Genomic DNA, 19516 nt, shown 5'->3' with positions numbered 1-19516 from the left:
GGCCCCCGAGCGCTCGCTGGTTTTGGGTACTTACCCCCACAGACCCGTGCCCAATAGGAGGGACACGTTAAAGGATACCGTCGAAGCGCGCCACGATAACCTCGCGCCCGGCGAAGAAACGTGCTGGCAAGATAATCGCCGCACACCAACGGCGTTGGGGATATACTGACGCAAACCAAGGGAAGACTACCTCGTCCAGGAAACGCCAGTCGAGATAACTGCCGCACGCCCCAAGGACGCAACGTCAACAAGGAACACTTCTGGCACTTCAGCTTGATCGTCTACCCAAGCCACGCCTGAGATACGCTACTCAAGAACCGGGGAAAAGTGCCCGACGCGACCGCTATTCGGACGCGTTGGGTTTGTGTGAGGACTACTTTGCGCAAAACTGCGAAGACGCTACTCCACAATGGTGCCGCGACCCGGGAGTACTACTCCGGAAAAGGAAGAAGAAGTGGTGATCAAGCAAGAGCCAGGAGCGGATGCCTCGTCGGTTGCCAGGTCGCCGACGACTAGCGAGCACGAAGAGGGGCCTGCCGCGTCGTGGAGCTCTGAGGGAACCTTCACGACAGGACATGGAGCCAGCGATGAAAAGGAGGGCTACGAAGAACAGATTGCCGTTCCCGATGTGGCTTCCCCCGCGGAAGCCACCAAGGGCTCTGACGCAAGTCAGAGTCCTACTGGTCGGAAGCCTGCGAAGGCCGAAGACCGACAATCACCCTCCGCCAAGGTGGCCGCAAAGCGCAAGACCAAGAAGAAGAAGAAGCTGCGCGCGCCAGGTTCGGCGGATGAGTCGCCGTCCAAGCCAGGAGGCAAGGACGCGGGACACCAGTACACTGCGAGGGAGATGGAGTACGCGTTGAGTCGCACCGAGCTGTTCCGATTGCTGGAACGCGATCCGATTCTGCGCTTCGTCCAGCCCAAGTTGATGAGCAAGCTCACCGGCCCGATTCAAGCGCCGGAGGTCGCGAGTCTCACCAGTGTACGACGTGCCACGCAGACGCTCTTCGAGATCCTCAGAGAGTCGGGCTTCGTGCTGGATGCCTTCGAGATTGTAACGGGGTTACGCGCACAAGTGGCTACAAATTTTAACAGATAAGATATCTGTTAAAAGTTTTAGATACTTCCTCACCTTGCACTGTAAGTCACACCAATGGATACATTGAAGGGAGCCACCACAATGAGTGGTCCACACCTACCCAAAGATCCTATTGGTAGAAAGCAGCATCTTTCTACCAATTAGAGACGTGCATATTGGCGGGGCTCTGACAGCCAGCCGCTGCCAACCCCTTTCATAGATGATAAACAGTTTTAGCAGATTTAGGAGGAAGATCAATTTACAAACAATACAGTTCTCATTTTACATGATCTAAGTCACTTGGAGTCTTTTCTGATTTAAATTATATTTGTGTATTCGAATATAATTAACTCAAGTAATTACTAAGTACTTACGCTTCCTCATACATGTAGCGCAACGTGTAAGCTAAAGTAGTGAGTCAAGTTAGACCCACTACACATTCAGTGTGTTGGTGACTGGGCTGTGGTGACAGACACCAAAGGTACTCCGTATCTGGGGAAAAGGTTTTCCTAACCCAAATCTACGGCACTCGCACTACATACAGCTGAACGATAAAGGCGTTCACCCGCCTCGCCTCACATCTTACAATCGTGCTATTGCATAAGCGTCGTACTGGGCGCCCATTCATTTGCGAAAAGTGTAACGTGGACTGCTCGGTCACGGTTGAAGTCTCGAAGGATGGGTGCCTCTCCGAGCTTTCGTTGTAACGCAGCGAAGATTCGCTTGGCAGCACTGAGGTCACCCCCGTCCACGAAATCTTCGTCCTTGAGCTGATATAGCACGGCTCCATAGACCGAAAGTCTTGAATGAACCGGCTGTAGTAATTCAGCTCACCGAGGAATGCTTGCACGCCCTTTTTCGACAGAGGAAATGAAAGCTCGTCACAGCCTTGAGCTTCTTGGGTCCGCCCTAATGCCTTCTCGCGTCACTTCATACGACAAGAAATGTGACCTCGCGAAACAAAATGCGACTTATGTATATTTTGGAAGTTTTGAAGCTACGCATACCACACTATTGTTCGCCGTCTTGTGCTCCTTTTAAGCCCTCGTTTGCCCCAAAATGTGAAGTAGAAGTAGGCGAAGTGATCGCTCAAAACAAATATCTCTTCATTAATAAAAAGTGCAAAAATAGTTTTGGTTTGTTATGATTGAAATCGAATGCTGCACATGACAAAGAATTTTGGTAGCCTAATACGGCGTCTAAGGTGGTAAAAAGTGGTTTTAACGTAAGTGTCAATTTGTTTTATCCGGAGGGGAAGATTAGACATAAGCATCAATTTGTTTTGCTGTCCATCACTGTGGCACATCCTTTTTAGCTTTTTTCTTACTGTTTGGCCTTACTTGAGCTGGAATGAGGGTCCACAACATTTGCCATCACCCTCTTCTAGCAGCTGAACAAACGAAGGCTCTGATTCTCTCTCATCCTGTCAGCGGTTTTCCTCGAGTGCCATCTCCGCTCGGACCTTCAACCGCGCACGCTTCGTACACTTCGATTGAGCAGCTTCCACAGCTGTGGGAGCCGCGTACAGCGAGTCTTCGCGAAATTTCTCAGGGAGTAATGAGCGCACCTTTCGATGCAGCTGGTCTATCTTTTCTGCATTTGGCTTCGGGGTGGCAGCGTTTCCAGATATTGGTCGAACATCACCTTAACCTTCGCACCGGTCGTAACTTTGCCGTTGATCGTGCGTCGAACATCGTCGCTTGTGCCTTCATCTTCAGGGGCAGTCTTGCACACGACACTGCCGGGGGTCCTTGTTCATTGAGCAAATGTGATACTTTTGTACTGCTGACAGAAGCTTGTACAACTCGGACAACGTAGACTTGAAGTTCTTGAACCCAGCATCTTGTTCCTGCACACGTTTCACGGAGGAAGTTTTAGCTGCAGCCGCTACGTTTCCACCACAGACCCAACGGTCCAGCAGTCGACACGAGCCATTCTGTTGCGTATGTGGCCGAAGCCTCGATCGCATGCGTTTTTCTTTTGGCCACGGACGAAAAACTTGTAATCTACCCTTTCGAACACGCCCTGGTGCACGAATGCAAGGAAAAACTGAATCACGTAGTTAGACTTATTCTGATCGCCACAGTTATCGGCGTAGACTGTTAGCCGGCGAATACCATACGAGTCAACATTGGCAGTGGGAAATTCATATCATTGAGTTCACTTGATCAGTGCCTTTGCCATCCACACGCTCATCGTAGACGTAATTGTGCTGCTTAGCATCATTCGCAAAATAAATGCCAAAAACGCTGATTGAGAGTAGAGAGAGAAAATACCACATCGATGGAGTTTCTGGGACTCTGGGGCATGTAAGATTATGGTTATAGTCCATGACGATGACCGCGTGCTCGGCGTCGGTAGCAATTAGATCACCTTTGTGCTCCAGCCTACACACGCATGTCAAGTAAGAGTTAGAAATGGCTGCTACAACGAAATTACATTTACGAAAACGTACCGCATTCGTCGAGCCTCTTCTGTATGACGACCAAGCTCCTCTACAGTATCGCTGGCAGCTGAACCGTGCCGCATTTTAGTCACGTAAACAGAGCACACCTCGCACACATTATCACGTGGTGAGCGGATACGTATATCCGGACAATGGAGTGCTAGCAGCTGACGCATAGTAGATCGAGCTGGTTCACGACAGCAAATACGTGATGTCTCGTCGTACAGACGTTCCCAGGTGAAGTATGCTGGGAGAAATGTATACTTCTCTGAGCTGTACCATCCTTCGTTTTCTTCAGACGGACACGAACTGGAACAACTTTTCCCACCTCTTCGGCAAACTACTTAAACCAAACTGTAAGTCACTTCAAATCGATAGCTGAGGTGTTCTGGTTTCTCTGGTTGCCGTGAGTTTTGGAAGAAAATGTGCCATCTCGAATCTGCGTCTTGTAGCGCTGCACCGACGAGCGAGAAATACCATCAGACGCACAGAAGCTGTGCACACAAACCCGGTCAATTAGCGGTAAAACATCATGAAACTTATCGCGCTCTCCACGATAGGCTACGGATGTGCTGGCCTACATGAGTACAGAAATGACTGTCAAAACACTGGTCTGTCGCTCAACCTTTTCCATAGTCTGCAACGAAAGTAGAAAACGCTCCAGTGATCTCTCTTTGGCCTTCAAGCACCTCGCTTCACAGGGGTCCTTTTCAACGAGTCGCTTTACCTGGTCTGCCATTGTTTCATCCCACACGTAAGGCGCTAGGTCATCATTTTCAGGTTCGATTTCCTCACAGCTTTCACGCGTCTCGTAATCGTCATCATCTACCACAGAAGAAATGGGGGCACCCCCGACCATTCACTGTCGCCAACCTCACTCGACAGCTGGTCAGAGTCTGGCGAGCTGTTCGCCGAGTTGGCAGCCTCAGCCAGCGGCGTTTCTCCTCCTGTGCCGGATTCACGTTCACTAGCTGCAGCCCCCTGCGTTCAAAAGTTGACTGGCTAGCAGCGGCCCCGTAAGTTATCGGTAATAAAAACAAAATCGCCTGTTTCTCGATATTTCACTAATGCACGAAAACCACTGGGTCATCTTTAAACGGTCATATCTCAAAATCACTCAAATGTACATAAGTCGCATTTTATTTCGCGGGGTCTCAAAACCACCTTGGGCTGTACGATGACCCTCTTGGTAAAACTCACGCTAATGCGGCACTCCTCGAAGCGGGCGAGCAGTCGGTCCAAAGTCTCGAGGCAGTCGTCAAACGACTCACCCTCGAAGCAAATATCATCCACGAAAGACGGTCGAACACCGGAGCCAGCGAGGGCTCATCGGGTTCTCTGGTTGCAAACATGTCGGCGATCGGGCTATTAACACGTTCCGCGACCGAATCCTTGGTCCGGGTGTCATCACAGCTCGCTTCAAACTTGGTGGGTGCCTGATTTGGGTCGGGCGAGGGGTCGCCCGAGGTCGGTTAGGGTTTGACCAAGGTCTCGGTCACTCTCCCCCGCACGCCGCATTAGCTCCGTGTAGTGTTTCCACCCACCCCTCGGTTGTACAACCCCCACAGAGCGTTGTCAAGCATGCGTTGGTATATCACAGGCGCATTCTGGAGCCCAAAGGGTTATCTAAGCCACTCGGAGTGACCGAGGGCACACATAAAGGTCGAAATCTGCCCTCATTGTCATCATAATCGCCCAAAATCCGCTTGCAGCATCCAACGAACAGTATCACAGGTGCTTCTCGAGGTCAGTAAGCAGCGGAGCTCGCAATCGGCGATTTTCGGGTTACCCGCACCCGCCCGATTACACCTCTTGGTTACCTCGGGTACTCATACCCGCCCGATAGCACCGTTCGGGTACCCGAACTTTACCCGGCCCATTATACACAAACACAACCATGCGAAACGAAATGTGCAATTTATTGAGTTATATATATATATATAACTGGGCCTTTGTCCAGGAGGGTCCAGGATAGCGCCGACGAGGAGGGAGCGCTAAGCGACCTCGGCCTGGGATTGACCGGGCTGCTCCCTGCTATTTCCCCACGAAATATGCACCGGGCCGCCGCACGTCGCCATGCACGAGTTACTAGGCCCGCACGGTACATCCGCACGCACGAACCCCTCGGTCAAGGCGCCAACGATAGGCACCGCAGCCCTCGCAGTCTCGCTCTGGAGTCCTCGGTCCTCTACTATCCGGCCGTCCCCGCCATTCGCGTAATGGTGTACCTCGCTTTACGATGTATCCGGTCTCGTCCGGCGTTCACAACCTGTGCTCCAGCGCCAAGTCTCAACTTAATGCACGTTCTGCACTAAATCTTGACTGGGAGTCGAACGGCGACCGCCGCTCGGTGCTCTCCTACGAAGTCCCACACTACCAACTACCTACGGGAACGGCGCCCTTCTCCTAAGCTATTCGCTTGGACCTCTCCCCCTTCGGGGCGCATCTCCCGTCTCGTGGCCTCTCGGCCTCACATCCTTCGCCTCGATGTCACCTTGCCGCGACGCCATTCTCTTTGCCGTCCATGCTGGACGTGTCGTCTCCTCTTGCGATCTTCCAGCCGCCGCTGGCTTTAACCTTCAATACCTTTCCTACATCGCGCCTGTGGCGCGAGTCACGCTGGCTTGCATTCGCCCCCATTCGTCCTCGTTCTCACGATCGCGCCCCGATCTCCGCGGTGTGCACCACCCTGCTGAGTTTGCCGTCACCGACTGTCCGTCCTCCACTCCGCACAGCCTGCTGTTCGACAAGTGACGGTCCACCCAACTACAAGTTCATCTTTATTTTCAGTGGATAAGATCGCTATTAGATCTCACTACGAGAATATCATCTAGCATCGATGGATTGATGGAATTCCGCGATTTGCACATTACGGTTCCCGCAGTGGAGAAATTGCTTTAAGATACGGCGCTTGACGCCGAATGTGCAGTACTGCTCTTGCCACCACAGCAAGCTTCGGATATGCTGGTTTACCTGTGGAGTCCACCATTGCAACATGTAGAGGTTGGTTTTGTCATATTTACCCAGGGAGCAGCTAATGTATTTGTCGAACTCCTCTTGCTCATCAAGATAAAAAATATCGAATTTTCAGAATGCTGTTGGAGGATGTTATTGAGCTCCTGCTTCAAGTCCTTCAGATCCTACATGCGATGAAGGCTAGATAGTCTTGCAGCATTGACGATAGCCTCCCCATAGCCCTCCGATGCCTGGATACCCCGGGAGCCTGCAGCCTTCTCGCTCTCCATGGTGTCTGGGTTTGGAGATGTTAGCGTTCGCCTCGTCCAGCAGCGGCACCGTGATGAAGAACGGGTGCTCGTCCGACAGCGCACGGGTTGGTGAAGCACTGAAAGCACTGGTACTCTCCCATGGTCTTGTACAAGCGCTGTCGCTTCTTGGAACGAAAATAGCACGGAGAAGCGGGCTATATCCATAACAAAGGCAAGTTGTTATACTGTGTGCAACATTGCAGATAGACTCGGGTATACCCACACCCACCCGAGGATGATTTCGGGTACCCGCTCCCTACCCGAAGTTCGGGTATGCCCGGTCGGGTAAGCATTTTACCCGGGTTCGGGTACCCGATTGCGAGTTCTGGTAAGTAGGTCATCGACCAGAGGCATAACATACTCCATGATTGCAACTTTTCCTTACATTCCATTAGTGCGCTCCATGACAAATGAACCAGTTGAAGGTGATCTGGGTCACCCCACGGACCCGGTTGTCAACTACAGTCACCATGGTCACTTCCGACACGAGGGTATGTCTATAACCTGGTTTTTTGTTTTATACAAAACAAAAAATGCTTTTATAGAGGTGTTTTTGCGCGGGAAAATGGTAGGCTCTGAGACCGGTTCATCCAGTACTTACAGGCTCTGGCGCTCACTTTAAAACGCGCCCGCCAGTGAAGCAGCCATGAGGCACTGGCTCAAAATAGGCCACAAGAGAGCCGTCATACAGATGACTGCGGCCTGTCCGTCCATGACGCAAGCCGACTTGGCAGCGTGGGTGACACGGAAGCTCAAGCTGCGCACCAAACCTGCTCGGAACACGATCAGTAACATCATGAAGAACGCGGCGACCATATTGCGTGACACGTACGGCGAAGACAACCAGCGCAAACCTACGCAAGTGACCTCGCCTCAGCTGGAGAAGCGGCTTGCAGCATGGATAATGGATCTGGAACACCGCAATATCTGTGTATCTAGGGAGCTAATTATTATATGAAGACTCGAGAACTACAAGTTCACCTGTGTGACGCCTGGGACCTGGACTTCTCCAACGGCTGGCTGACGGCGTTCATGCGGCGTCACAAGCTGCGCCATCGCGCGAGGCTGGATCCGTCGACCTGAACGCCGCTCGAAAAGGATTGCAAGAGACCCAACAGGTAACCGATTTGTTTTCCACCTCAGGACATTTATAACATGGACGAAACAGGTTTATGCTATGCTATGGCTCCAACACGCTCCATCTGCACCAAGAAGATGCGCGGCGTCAAGAAGAAGAAGACGAGGATCACGCTCGTCATGACTGGAAATGCTGACGGTAGAGACGCCCTACCTATTCTGTACCTTGGCCATGGCAAGAACCCTCGCCGCTTTAACAAGAAATCTGCTGAAGACCTCGGCTTCAACTACACGGCCAACACGAAAGCCTGGATGACCCGCGCCATTCGCTGCGGGGCGTCGACCAGCAGATACGTGCGGCGGGTCGGTATATCTTGCTACTTCTCGATAATGCATCCTCCCACAATGTGGGCGACCTCGCACTGACAAATGTGACCGTACAGCACCTCCCGCCCAACACGACAGCCTTTCTGCAACCAATGGACGCGGGTATTATTGCGTCATTCAAGGCGGCATACCAGAAGAAGCAATTTCGCCGGGTCTACAACAAGCTGCGCGAGCACGCTACCATCAAGAATGTCCCGTACGCGATCGACCAGCTCCAAGCTATGCTCTGGAGCGACGAGATCTGGCGTGAGATTATCAGCAAGGAGACGATCAAGAACTGTTTCCGTCATACCGGAATCTGCTATCTGGGCCCCAACGACAAGCCAGGCAACGAGGCGAGCTCCAGCTACGGACACGACGTCAACGTAGGCGAGGTAATTTTTCGACTTTCAACTGCGCAGGTGTAGGACCCTCAAGATTTATCACCTGCCTTAATACATTTAATTGTTGAAAATTATCCATGTACACATGTGTCGGAAGTGAAAGTACCGTCTGTATCCTCATATAATGCATATGCGTATGTGAGTTACGTGATAGGCTTAACTCACAAATTCTACATGTGCAGCACTTTACTCATTCACCCATCCTCTACAAGTTCACTCACTCACTCACTCACTCACTCACTCACTCACTCACTCACCAACTCACTCACTCACCAACTCACTCACTCACCAACTCACTCACTCACCAACTCACTCACTCATTAACTTACTGACTGACACTCATTTACTACAAACTCACCTATTCAAATTACTTACTGAGTTACTTACATAACACGCAGTCATCTTATCATCAGAGCATCCCAGAGCTCGCATATGGCGATTTTCGGGTTATCCACCCGTCCGATCGAATCTCTTGGTTCACCTCGCGTACCCGCACCTGCCTGACAGCGCAGTTCGGGCACCCGAACTTACCCGGCCCATTATATACTACAAAACAGATGACTTGAGGGAACTCCACGATTTGCAGATTATGGTTCCTGCAGTGGAGAAATTGCTTTCCGATACCGCGCTTGACGCCGGAAGGCACAGCGGGCTATACAGTATCTATAATAAAGGCAGACAAGCAGTTATACTATATACAACATTATAGGTAGACTCGGGTATACCTGGTCGGGTAAAGCCTTTTACCCGGGTTCGGGTACCCAATTGGGAGCTCTGGCATTTTCACATAAACCTAGGATATTGCTATCGCAGAGGAGTTAACATGTTAGGTACGTAGCATTGTACTGGTACAGTACCGATATACAGTTCTCCTCGTCCACCAGGGAGCCTACCATGCCCCCTTTCTATCCATTGTCCATTGCGATGAAGGCGCACGCTGTATCGCACTTTTTCTTGAATTCCAATGTCAGATGGTTTTAGCCGTACTTTCGACCAGAACCGGCGCGGCTTGGTTGGCGTAGACTTTCGCTTGCACGCATCAGGTTGTTTCAAGGTAAGAGTGGTCACCTTATACCAACCTAAATCTTTCCCACTATCTTGTTACGTACAAGATTCAGACCCAGTTAGTTTTGTGTCATAACATGGCTAGTCTGGTCGGAATCAGGTAGTTTACGGACATATTGTGTGCCGTTGCATCGCTAAATACCGTAACATCTCACCCGCTGATTCCGACCAGACCAGAGAAGCCTTGTACGGCGAGACAGAGGATATTTCCTCACTTGCTCAAAGCAGAAGCATTTTTCACCACGCGTCGGAAACAAATGATTTCGTATGGTTATCAGATTTATAAGTAATAATATCGCTGTAAAGCCATACATCAGCGTAGTGTAGTGGTTATCACGTCTGCTTTACACGCAGAAGGTCGCCGGTTCGAACCCGGCCGTTGATACATTTTTCGTAAGTGCTGGCTTCACATGCTAATGTTTGTAAATATCACTACACACTAACTGTAAGTGCTTTTGTAAACATGTTTGTCTATTTGCTCTAACAATGGTATTACCTCCAATCTAAATCTAAGCCACAAACATTCATCGCCCGAGCCTACTTTGTCGGAGATATCGGAACCGTAGTTTTCCAGGTTTTCGATGACCCGCCGCACGCAGTCGGCGGAACCACTCGTACCGAGAAGAGCGGATCAAACCGAAAGCTCGTTCAGCAATAGATATTTGTATAGACGTTAGGGATTAGTTATAGTCGAGGCCTCACCGCCTCTAACTATTAAATCAGAGCAGAATCTTTCCCCCAAGCCATGCAGGGTCAAGTCCGTCTACGGTAAGTCTAGCTAGCTCCGATGTAGGGTCTGGATACGCTCGACCAACGCGGAGTATGTCTGCCGGTGAACTTAAGGTCACCGAAAGTTCGCCTTGGTAAGATCAAGAGTGAGTAGTGGCTGAGTGTGGGAGGTAGTGAGCCGTACTTGCCTTCTGAGGGACTGCAGTGGGTTGAGCGCGAAAGCGTTCTATATTACGCACCCCAGCCGTTGCTCGTGGCTGGCTGTGCCTTTGTGTGGGCTCTACCTACCTGACCGATACTTCAACACAAGGCATATTTCCAGCCCGGTGTAAAGGATTGGACCCGGTCTTCAGGTTTGATCCCAACAATCTTCGCTGACCTTTCGAGGGAAGCGTGTGCTGTCGGTTGGACTCGTCCCAACCGTTGAGGCCGAGGGGACGAGGACTCGTAAAATCGTGAATTCCTCCACTGCAACGCTGTCGAATCCGCAATCCTGTATTATGTGATACCGCATGCAGAGGCCCTCTGGGCTATGATAAGATCGCGACCACTGGAATCGCACTTACGGTGATATTACTAAATTCAGGTGATCCTGGAAATTTCAGAATTATTCCCCGATTCGCCGCCATACCGCTCCCCGTGGCAGAGCTCTGCCTGAACACTAACCAACTTCCGGCGGTTAACTGCCCCGGGTGCCACCCAAACTCACCGCGTTCATTCAAGGCCACCTCCCCTCCAGCTTATAGCGGGTTCCACAGCCGTAACCAAGCTCCGCATGCGGGATGGGCGTATATTACGAGCGAGGTGGCCGCAATGCTATCGATCATCCGTCGCTACGTCTGGTTTGAAGAGGCGATGGATGAGATCGAGTAGCAAATGAGCAGAGTCGCTACCGTGGATGAGGGCCCTGAGACGGGCTCTGAAGACGAGACGATGGAGGCGTGACTTGCCTGCGAAGCGGGTTAGCGGCATACGTTAGGAGACACTCCGTAAGTACCCTAATATAACGGAAATTCCCGATTAATACCCTCTACCCAAATAGTACCCTCTCAGGGTAACCCGGTAGTAACCCTACAGTAACTCACGTACCCTACCCTGCTCTGATGACCAGTCATCTTGTTACACCTCACTTCACTATAGAACGCAGCCACGAGGATATGGACGACTTTAACCTGGACGAGCTTCACGACGCTCTTGATGATGCTGCACTGATCGACGAGTAAGCTAAGGTAGCGATGTAACCTTATGGTAATACAGAGTAACCTTTCGAGATTTTGTGAAGGGTACTATTAAATAGTGCCCGGGGTATTATTCCGTAATTTCCGTTACTCTACTTAGCCACTTCAGATCTGCCCGGTATTGGGACTATTGATAAGAATGACTTAGGCTCACTATAGATAGAGTTTCCACACGTGGACACCTTATAGGAACACACCGATCAAGCAGTACAACGTTAAAAGGGCTTCAGATGTGTTTTATTCCACGTGAAAAATATCCACGTGGAATAAGACAAATCTGGAGCCCTTTTCGACGTGGATCTCGGTTGGCAGGTGTCGGCGAAGGGCGAAACACCCGCTGTCCGGTTGGGCCGAACCACGAGGGGACCACCCCTGGGCAAACCAACAAACGCTGATTGTACTTGCGGTGGAATCTGCACTGACACCGCAGTTGCATTCACCAACCAGTCTCAGGCATTTGTTGTGGTTTGTGCTGAAGATCCGGATCAGGCGTTATTTGGTGGGGCGTAGCCCCCCCTATAATCATGTAGCTCCGATTTACTGTTTGATTACGCTACGATTTACTCTCTGATTTACTTTTTACCAAGTGGATACATCAATTCTGGAAATGGGTTAGGCGACGTTTTAGAACCGCGTACATGGGGGCTAAAAGAGCGGGAAAAAATCCTCAGTTTAAAAACATGTTGATCATTAACGTGGATACAATGCCCAATATAAGAATAGAGCTAAAACTGCGATTTTTGCTGGTTTCCTGTCCGTTCTTTGCATCATTTTGCTCTCATATAACCTAAAATGAAGAAAAACCTGTAAGAGTTTATCGTAAAAACCTTCACCATCATAAAAAGTCTCTTCGTAAAAAGCTTCTGCAGCAGGCCAGAGTCGGCGAGCTGCGTGCAGGTTGCGCTGGCACAGCTACCCTGCAGCAGTGGAAGTGACAGCACTGTGCTGCACGCCGCGCGTGCCCGTCATCGTGCACGCGGTCACGTCTGTCGCCGCTGTGACCATAAGCATGAGGTGTAGCGCCAGCACCACAAACCCGGTCGACATCAATATGGTGGTGGAGAAGCCGCTGACGGCGCACCGCCCTCCATTGCCACGCACCGCACATTCGTGCATCTGTACGAGACGATCGCGACGTTCCTAGTGGACAGAGACGTTGTGGGCAACCTGCTTTGCGGGCTCGAGGGTTGTGCGGGTGACGACACCGCGCTCCAGATCTTCAAGAGGCAGAGCATGGAGATCAACTCGGAGGACGTGGAATTAGAGCTCGGGCTGGACGAGAACGATGCCAGATACGCGGTCACAGTGGAGACTAAGGTGCAACTGGAGAGGTGCGTCGAGTTCTTGACCAGCGGCGTGTCGTTTAAACAGGAGACTCAGCTGTTGTTGAAGGGTGTGATGTCACACGCTCGTGTCTCCACGTTGTGCTCCAGAAATGCATATGGACTTGCATTGGATGGTGAGAGCAGGATCGTACGACTCTGTGCGTAGAAACTTACGACTCGTACGTTTCAGCACAGTCGTACGACTCTACGCGTAGAATCTTACGACTCGTATGTTTTAGCACAGTCGTACGACTTTACGGATAGGATGCAGATAAGGATAGGAGGCCTTGCGTTCTGGTCGACAGATGACGACCTGCCATGTAGGTAGAGTTAAGCGATTCAATCTCGCACTCACATTTGGTTTTTCAACTTCGCCAACAATACCATCTTCTTCTACACGCTCCGCATCGCTCTTCCTTATCTTCCGTTAGCTGTTTCGAGGCATCGCGGGGCGGGTGAAACTTCCGCGGCCATGATGGAGAAGCGCATGAAGAATCTGTGTGGATTGGTGTGCGCGGTAAAGTTGCAGGGACTGAAGATAGTGCAAGATGGAGTAGTGAGGGCGTTTGTGGTGGTCTTGGGGTACGGTACGAATGCCGGATCACTGTTTTGGGATGCGCACGTTTGGTTTGAGCTCGGAGGAGGAGATATTCGGTTGGAATGCATGATATCTGCGACGTACTATAGATCGGGTTACAGTAGATTATTGTTCAAGCAAACCCCTGCTAATGCCGCGACAGCTCTTGCCGGGGGCACAAGCCCAAGTAGTGCTTACTCATGCATGACGTCGATTTGTAAGATGCAGAAACACATTGGTTGTCATTCACCAAATGCATACTTAACCCCCCCGCACTCACGTGTTGTATATGACAACATGCGAAATTTTGCCTTTTTCTTAACACGTTGTATATACAACATGTTAAAGACAGTGAAATGCACAGAAATTTTGCAAAGACCGACGATAATTTTGCATAGAAGGTCGTACAATTTCAAAGAAAGTCGATGTCACCACACATCAATGATCGCACGTCAGGGCGACCCGACAGGTGGCCACGTGTCACCCGCCACCCACTAAAATATCTCATTCGAGAAAAAGCAGCGCTGGAGAGCAAGCAAATGCCGGCCCGCCGGGAGACGCGCGCGGACGGCGTCGCATTCCGGGTCAAGTTGGCCGGCCGGGCGCCCGCTGAGCGGCAGCGCCTCATGACCGAGCACGCCGCATACCTAGATGGACGGCGCGAGGAGGACGCGGACTTCGGCGAGGACAAGGAGGGAGCGGGTACGAGCGAGGCGGGCACGAGGCCGGACGAGGCGGCGACGGGCCCGGGGACGGCCGCGGTGGACAACAGGCCGCCAGCCGTTGCATCTCGTGTGTCGCGGGCAACGCTTCGCCCTGCGAGTGGGCCACCGCGCCGGCCGCCCGTGGACAAGCATGCGGCGTACCTCGCGTTGAAGCAAAAGGCGGCCCGCGCCGCGGCGAAGACGAAGCAGAAGACCCAAAGAAGGCCGAGGCCAAGAAGGCCAATGCCGAGAAGAAGGCCGCGGCTGCCAAGGTCCGCGTCACTAGGAAGGAGAAGAACGCAAGGGCAGTAGCGCGTGCAGAGGAGGCCATCTCTCGCAGCGCTGCTGCCAAGGAGCAGAGGCGCTTGGCAGTCCAGGCAGAGGTGCAGCGAGGTGAGGCCGCACGAGAAGCCGCACTTATCCTGCTGCGAGCGAGCAAGCAGAACAGTCCTCCGGCGCGGACGCGTTCTAGGTGCGTGGAGCTCATGGTGTATATACTACATGCTGTGTACTAACGATGTTGTATTGTCTAACATGGTGCACCGTGACAGCAATACGCGTGAGGCTGCGTCAAGTTCTCGTGGGAAGCGGAAGGCGAAGTCAAATGCCGCTCAGAAGAAGAAGAGGCAACGGAGGGCGGGCGACGTGTCGGAGGAGGACGAAGATGCTGACGACGAAGACGGAGGCTCGTACGAGTCCCGTAACGCTTCGAGGTACGCATATTGGCGATGTAGTATATACGCCATGATGTGATTCTGACATGTTGTATGTGCTGTGTGTATTGTGCTTTGTTGGTTTTGAATGCTACTGAACAGGTCGCTGAGTTTTGAAGAGATCGAGTGTGCCGCTGCAGAGACGCCGCCTGCTGCTTCGTCGATGGTTATCCCTGTAACTGGTGACGCGGAGTTTGAGCCGACGCCTGACAACAACGAGCCGCCTCCTAATGACAACGAGCTCAACTCAGACTTGGACGGCGAAGGTGCTGGGTCTGAGGACTGGTACACCGAGGAGGTCCCCGTGCCGGATCGTCGGACCGAGGCCGAACTTGACGCAGAGGCCGAGGAGGTTGCTCTCGGCCAGGATCTTCTTGCAGGTAGAAGGCTACGCGCGAGACAGGCCATGGATCGGGAGCGCATGAGGGCTGCACGGGCCAAGCTGACGCGCGACTGGGATACGATAACCGATACTTGGGACGGATTCACACCTGAAGAGCTGGCCGTTCTGGCCCAGGACCCGGACGCGTTGAAGAAGATGCGGAAGACTGGTTGGAACTTTGGTAAGCGCAATCTGTGTACATGTTGTATGTACTACTAGTGTTGATCGCTAACATGTTGTATATTATGTATAGATCCCGATACACAGCCGCAGAGAACGGAGGCATATCCCGGACTGTATGCTGGGGAGTATGGACCAACTGACGAGGTCCTGGAGAAAGCGGAATCACCCTTGGAGCTGTTTTTCTTTTTTATGCCTCCTAGGATGTGGCGGCGGATTGCAGCAGAGAGCAACAAGTACTACAACCAGCACGTCAATGATCGTGTAGACCGAATGTTCGAGAAGCAGGTCGCTCGCGACGACACGACGACTAGAGAGGCCGTGATGCTGGCAGAGGCCAAAAAGCACAAGAGGATCCAGCCAGAGGAGATCCTACACATCATCGGGCTGCTGATCGCCCGCACGCTGTGTCCACACAAACGACGTTTTGCTGACCATTGGCAGAGGTCATCTGTCGGTGCGGTGCCCAAAGGCACCTTCGGGCGCTACATGTCCAAAGCGCGATTCGGTCGAGTCATGCAGAACCTACACTTTACGGACAACACCGACCCGAAGGCGGCCACTGATCGAGCGTGGAAAGTTCGGTCGGTAGTCGATCAACTCCAGTCTACTTTTGCTGCTGGCTACAAAGTGCCACCAGTGCTGGCATTTGATGAATCCATGATCCCCTCACAGAGCAGATTCAACATCACAAGGCAGTTCATGAAGGACAAACCCCACAAGTGGGGGACCAAGCTGTTCATGACTTGCTGCGCGGATACTGCCTACTGTTTTCGGTACGTGACCTGCATGCTGTATTTTGTAATTTTTTTTTGGCCCGCGTTCTCCATCGTGGAGTTCGCGGGCTTTTTTTTGGCCAAGTAGCACATGTTGTATATTAACACTTGTTGCTTGTACACATGCTTTCTATACAACATGTAGACTTGAAGTCTTTTGCGGCACGGAGCAGCAGGCAGATGAACTGGGAGGTGACGATCCCACGAAGTACTCGGCCGACCCAAATTCGGGCCCGACTGCGGTCATCCGCAACCTGGACGCTGTGCTCCCTCCCCGCCAAGACGGCGTGTATCACGTGGTGGTAACCGACCGGTTCTACACGTCGATACAGCTAGCACTGCAGCTGCTGAACCGCAACGTGTACCTCATCGGACGAACAAAAAGGGCTCCCCGCCCGCCCTCATCGCCGACGAGGTCAAGCGCCCTGCCGACACTCCGCGGGGAACAGCTGTAGTGGCTTTAGCGAAGGCATGCCCGCAGCTCCAGGCCTTGCTGTGGTGGGACCGCCTGCCAGTCTATCTGCTGTCTACAGGAAGCAGCTCCGCGGTGGAGACCTGCGGTACGTACTAGACGGCGGTGTAATTTTATTCAATGTACTAACATTAGTGTATCTATGCTGTGTCTGTTGCTATAAAGGGCACCGTATTCCTGGTGGCCGGCAGTCTACGATTCCCTGCCCGTCCGCTATGTCGTTGGATGGGCGGGGTGGATATCCACGACCAGCTGAGACTGCAGCGCTCCTCGCTGCAGCTCTCAGTGCTGTGCCGCAAGTACTACAAGACGATCTTCCTCGGGCTGATTGACATGGGCATCGTCAACGCCTTCATCGTGTACCGCTGGGCTCGGCAACGACGTGGAGATGCGCCAGCAGACCACGCCAAGTTCTTGGAGCAGTTGCAAATGCAGCTGCTCCAAGTCTCCAGCGATGATTTCCTCGACGAGGTATATCTTACATGTCTTCTCTGGTACATGTTGTATATCTAACTTGTGGTACTTGTCGATTTTGCTGTGTTGTATGCAGATATTTTCGCCTAGTCCTTCGACACCAAGCTCGGTTGCTGTTTTTGGTGAGCACAAGCTCACCGAGTTCCCGGAGTGGACGCAAGTCCGCGAGGGCATCCGCAAGCGGCCCCAGCACCAGTGCAAGGTGTGCTCGATCCGAAAGGAGAAGGTGGGCCAGCGCAGTGCTACCAGGTTCTATTGCGAGGCGTGCAGTGACGGCAAGAAACGGTAAGATGTGAATGCGGTCAAGTGACGTGTACTACTTCCACTAACTCTCTATGTACATGCAGTGTCTACCGGTGCGATCGTGTACGCCCCTCCCACTACCCCGGCAACACCATGACGTGCCACCAGATCTGGCACATCAAGTGGAAGAACGGCGGCGAGCGCCCGCGCCCCCGCGTCGGCCGCGACATCCAGATGCGCGGCCTGGGCAAGAAACGCCGCCGCAGCACCTCCGGGGACGCAGAGGAAGAGAAAGAAGACGGGGCGGCTGAGGAAGCTGCGGCTGCGGAGGAGGACGCGGAGGGGGAGGCCGCGGAGGAGGCCGCGGAGGAGGACGACCACGTGGAGGAAAGTGAGTCTGAGGAGGAGGAGATCTAAGCCAGTGAATTCAATGGAACGGAAGGTAGTTTGGTTTGCATTCAATGATGTGTGTTTGCTTCGTCGTAGGCCTGTGCTAATAGAGGAGCCACCCTGGTTCATAGCCCCAACTTCCCGATAAAAGGGACAATTTGACATGCACTATATACAGCATGCAATAAACAGGCTGCTCAGCCATGGTGGCTTCGACTACATGCTTGGTTGTAGCAGTGCGCGCGATTTGCATTGATATCAAGCAATCTTCCCGCATGACATAAATTGGCAGCGTACTTTTTACAGCCAATACAAACGTATAGTGTAGCCCTATCTATAACAAGTTGTATATACTACATGGCGATACACAGACAGGACCCGATAGGAGGTCAAAAACCCCGTGAGTGCGGGGGGGGGGGGGGGGTTAATGCATGAGCGTTCATGCCAAGTTGATCAATATGCAGTTTGTACAACCGTTTGCGAAATTCTACAAATCCGCAATCCGTCGAATTACTAGAGGAGAAGCCGGGGTCAAAGATGCGGTCAGTGGCTTAGTCATCAGCACTGTTGTGGCGGCACTGCGGTCCAACGATACGTGCCTTTGGCTCTAAAACGTACACCACAGAGTCTGGAAGAATACCATCACGTGCCTTAGTAAATCTGCGTTATTGCTCGAAGGATCGTAGTGTTGGTTTGGTAGCGCACGCTGCCGTGTCTTTTGTACATTGAGCTGCTAATACATGTATTCTTTGCACTGGCAGCTAGCGTTGTGCACTTACTGGTGAAGGTATGACTCATCTACCAGAGGAATAGTAGTGACTGGTCTAGTCGGGCAACGAATCGGGTTGTATCGGCGACATCGTAGTCGTGGCAGTTACAGTAAAATCACCAGATGTGGTATTAAGGTATGAAAGGATGTCGATATGTCTGGTTGTGTGGTGGATCGCCTCAGGGCTGGGTAATACCAGTCGGCGGGTTTCATAATCGAATTTGCAATCGAGTTGGTTGTTGTTATTGACGTTAGCCTGGAATCTGCTAGATTGCGTCAATGCCTCGAGAGCTAGCAGTCCTGGATCGCCTGGAGACCAGGCCAATTGGTTTTGGTGTGTTGTTTACAACTTGTATGAAGTTGTACCAGGATCAGCAGGAGTTTACGTGGGGCAATGTAGTTAATTATTGGAATGACGTAAGCGAAGTATGGTGATGTAAACCCACTAAGATCCTCGCTACCGTTCGGTGCGAGGTTCACCAACAACACCCGTCTTCCCAATAGGGTCAACGGTTGTTGGATCAGTACCTGGAGACCAGGAACGATCCCTTACACCGGGTCGGTTGCGAGCACTTCTGTGCGGCAAGGTTATCTTCGGTCAACCCAAAACTTGCACCACTTAGCCATGAGCGAGGGCTAGAATGAAATATGGCGCTCTCGCGCAACCCCCTGCAGTCCCTCATAATAAAGGGTACCGGCTGGTAAAGCCTAATACAGGGGAGACCGAGGGAATCCTCGGTCGGTAGGTAAATACACTCGGGGACACTCCCGTCCCTCAAATATATAGTGAACGACTATATAAAGTCGCTCCAGCCTCCGGCCGCGCCAATTCTCGACCTGGC

The 19516-nt window shown here is 52.1% G+C and overlaps 4 protein-coding genes across 4 annotated transcripts; all 4 read left to right on the top strand.

Moving 5' to 3' along the window:
• Window positions 1-409: 409 nt before the first annotated feature.
• On the top strand, window positions 410-8661 carry IUM83_11256 (Eukaryotic/viral aspartic protease, active site; the record flags this gene model as incomplete). Its single annotated transcript, XM_067935804.1, has 3 exons — window positions 410-1054; window positions 7934-8230; window positions 8311-8661. 3 exons carry the CDS (start codon window positions 410-412, stop codon window positions 8659-8661), a joined length of 1293 nt encoding a protein of 430 aa, XP_067785103.1.
• A 4124-nt stretch (window positions 8662-12785) lies between these two features.
• Window positions 12786-13160, top strand: IUM83_11255 (uncharacterized protein; the record flags this gene model as incomplete). The annotated part of the gene is made up of 1 exon (XM_067935803.1): window positions 12786-13160. The coding sequence occupies one exon, from the start codon at window positions 12786-12788 to the stop codon at window positions 13158-13160; it is 375 nt and encodes a 124-aa protein (XP_067785062.1).
• Window positions 13161-14110: 950 nt separating this feature from the next.
• IUM83_11254 (uncharacterized protein) lies at window positions 14111-16781 on the top strand (the record flags this gene model as incomplete). Its single annotated transcript, XM_067935802.1, has 6 exons — window positions 14111-14332; window positions 14395-14747; window positions 14827-14988; window positions 15091-15551; window positions 15624-16326; window positions 16472-16781. 6 exons carry the CDS (start codon window positions 14111-14113, stop codon window positions 16779-16781), a joined length of 2211 nt encoding a protein of 736 aa, XP_067785040.1.
• Window positions 16782-17131: 350 nt separating this feature from the next.
• On the top strand, window positions 17132-17932 carry IUM83_11253 (uncharacterized protein; the record flags this gene model as incomplete). Its single annotated transcript, XM_067935801.1, has 3 exons — window positions 17132-17269; window positions 17349-17557; window positions 17620-17932. 3 exons carry the CDS (start codon window positions 17132-17134, stop codon window positions 17930-17932), a joined length of 660 nt encoding a protein of 219 aa, XP_067785102.1.
• Window positions 17933-19516: the final 1584 nt, after the last annotated feature.

This window comes from Phytophthora cinnamomi, assembly GCF_018691715.1.
Source record: "Phytophthora cinnamomi strain GKB4 chromosome Unknown Contig83, whole genome shotgun sequence".
In the NCBI taxonomy this organism is placed as follows: Eukaryota; Oomycota; class Peronosporomycetes; order Peronosporales; family Peronosporaceae; genus Phytophthora; species Phytophthora cinnamomi.
This window is presented reverse-complemented; position numbering and strand designations above follow the sequence as displayed.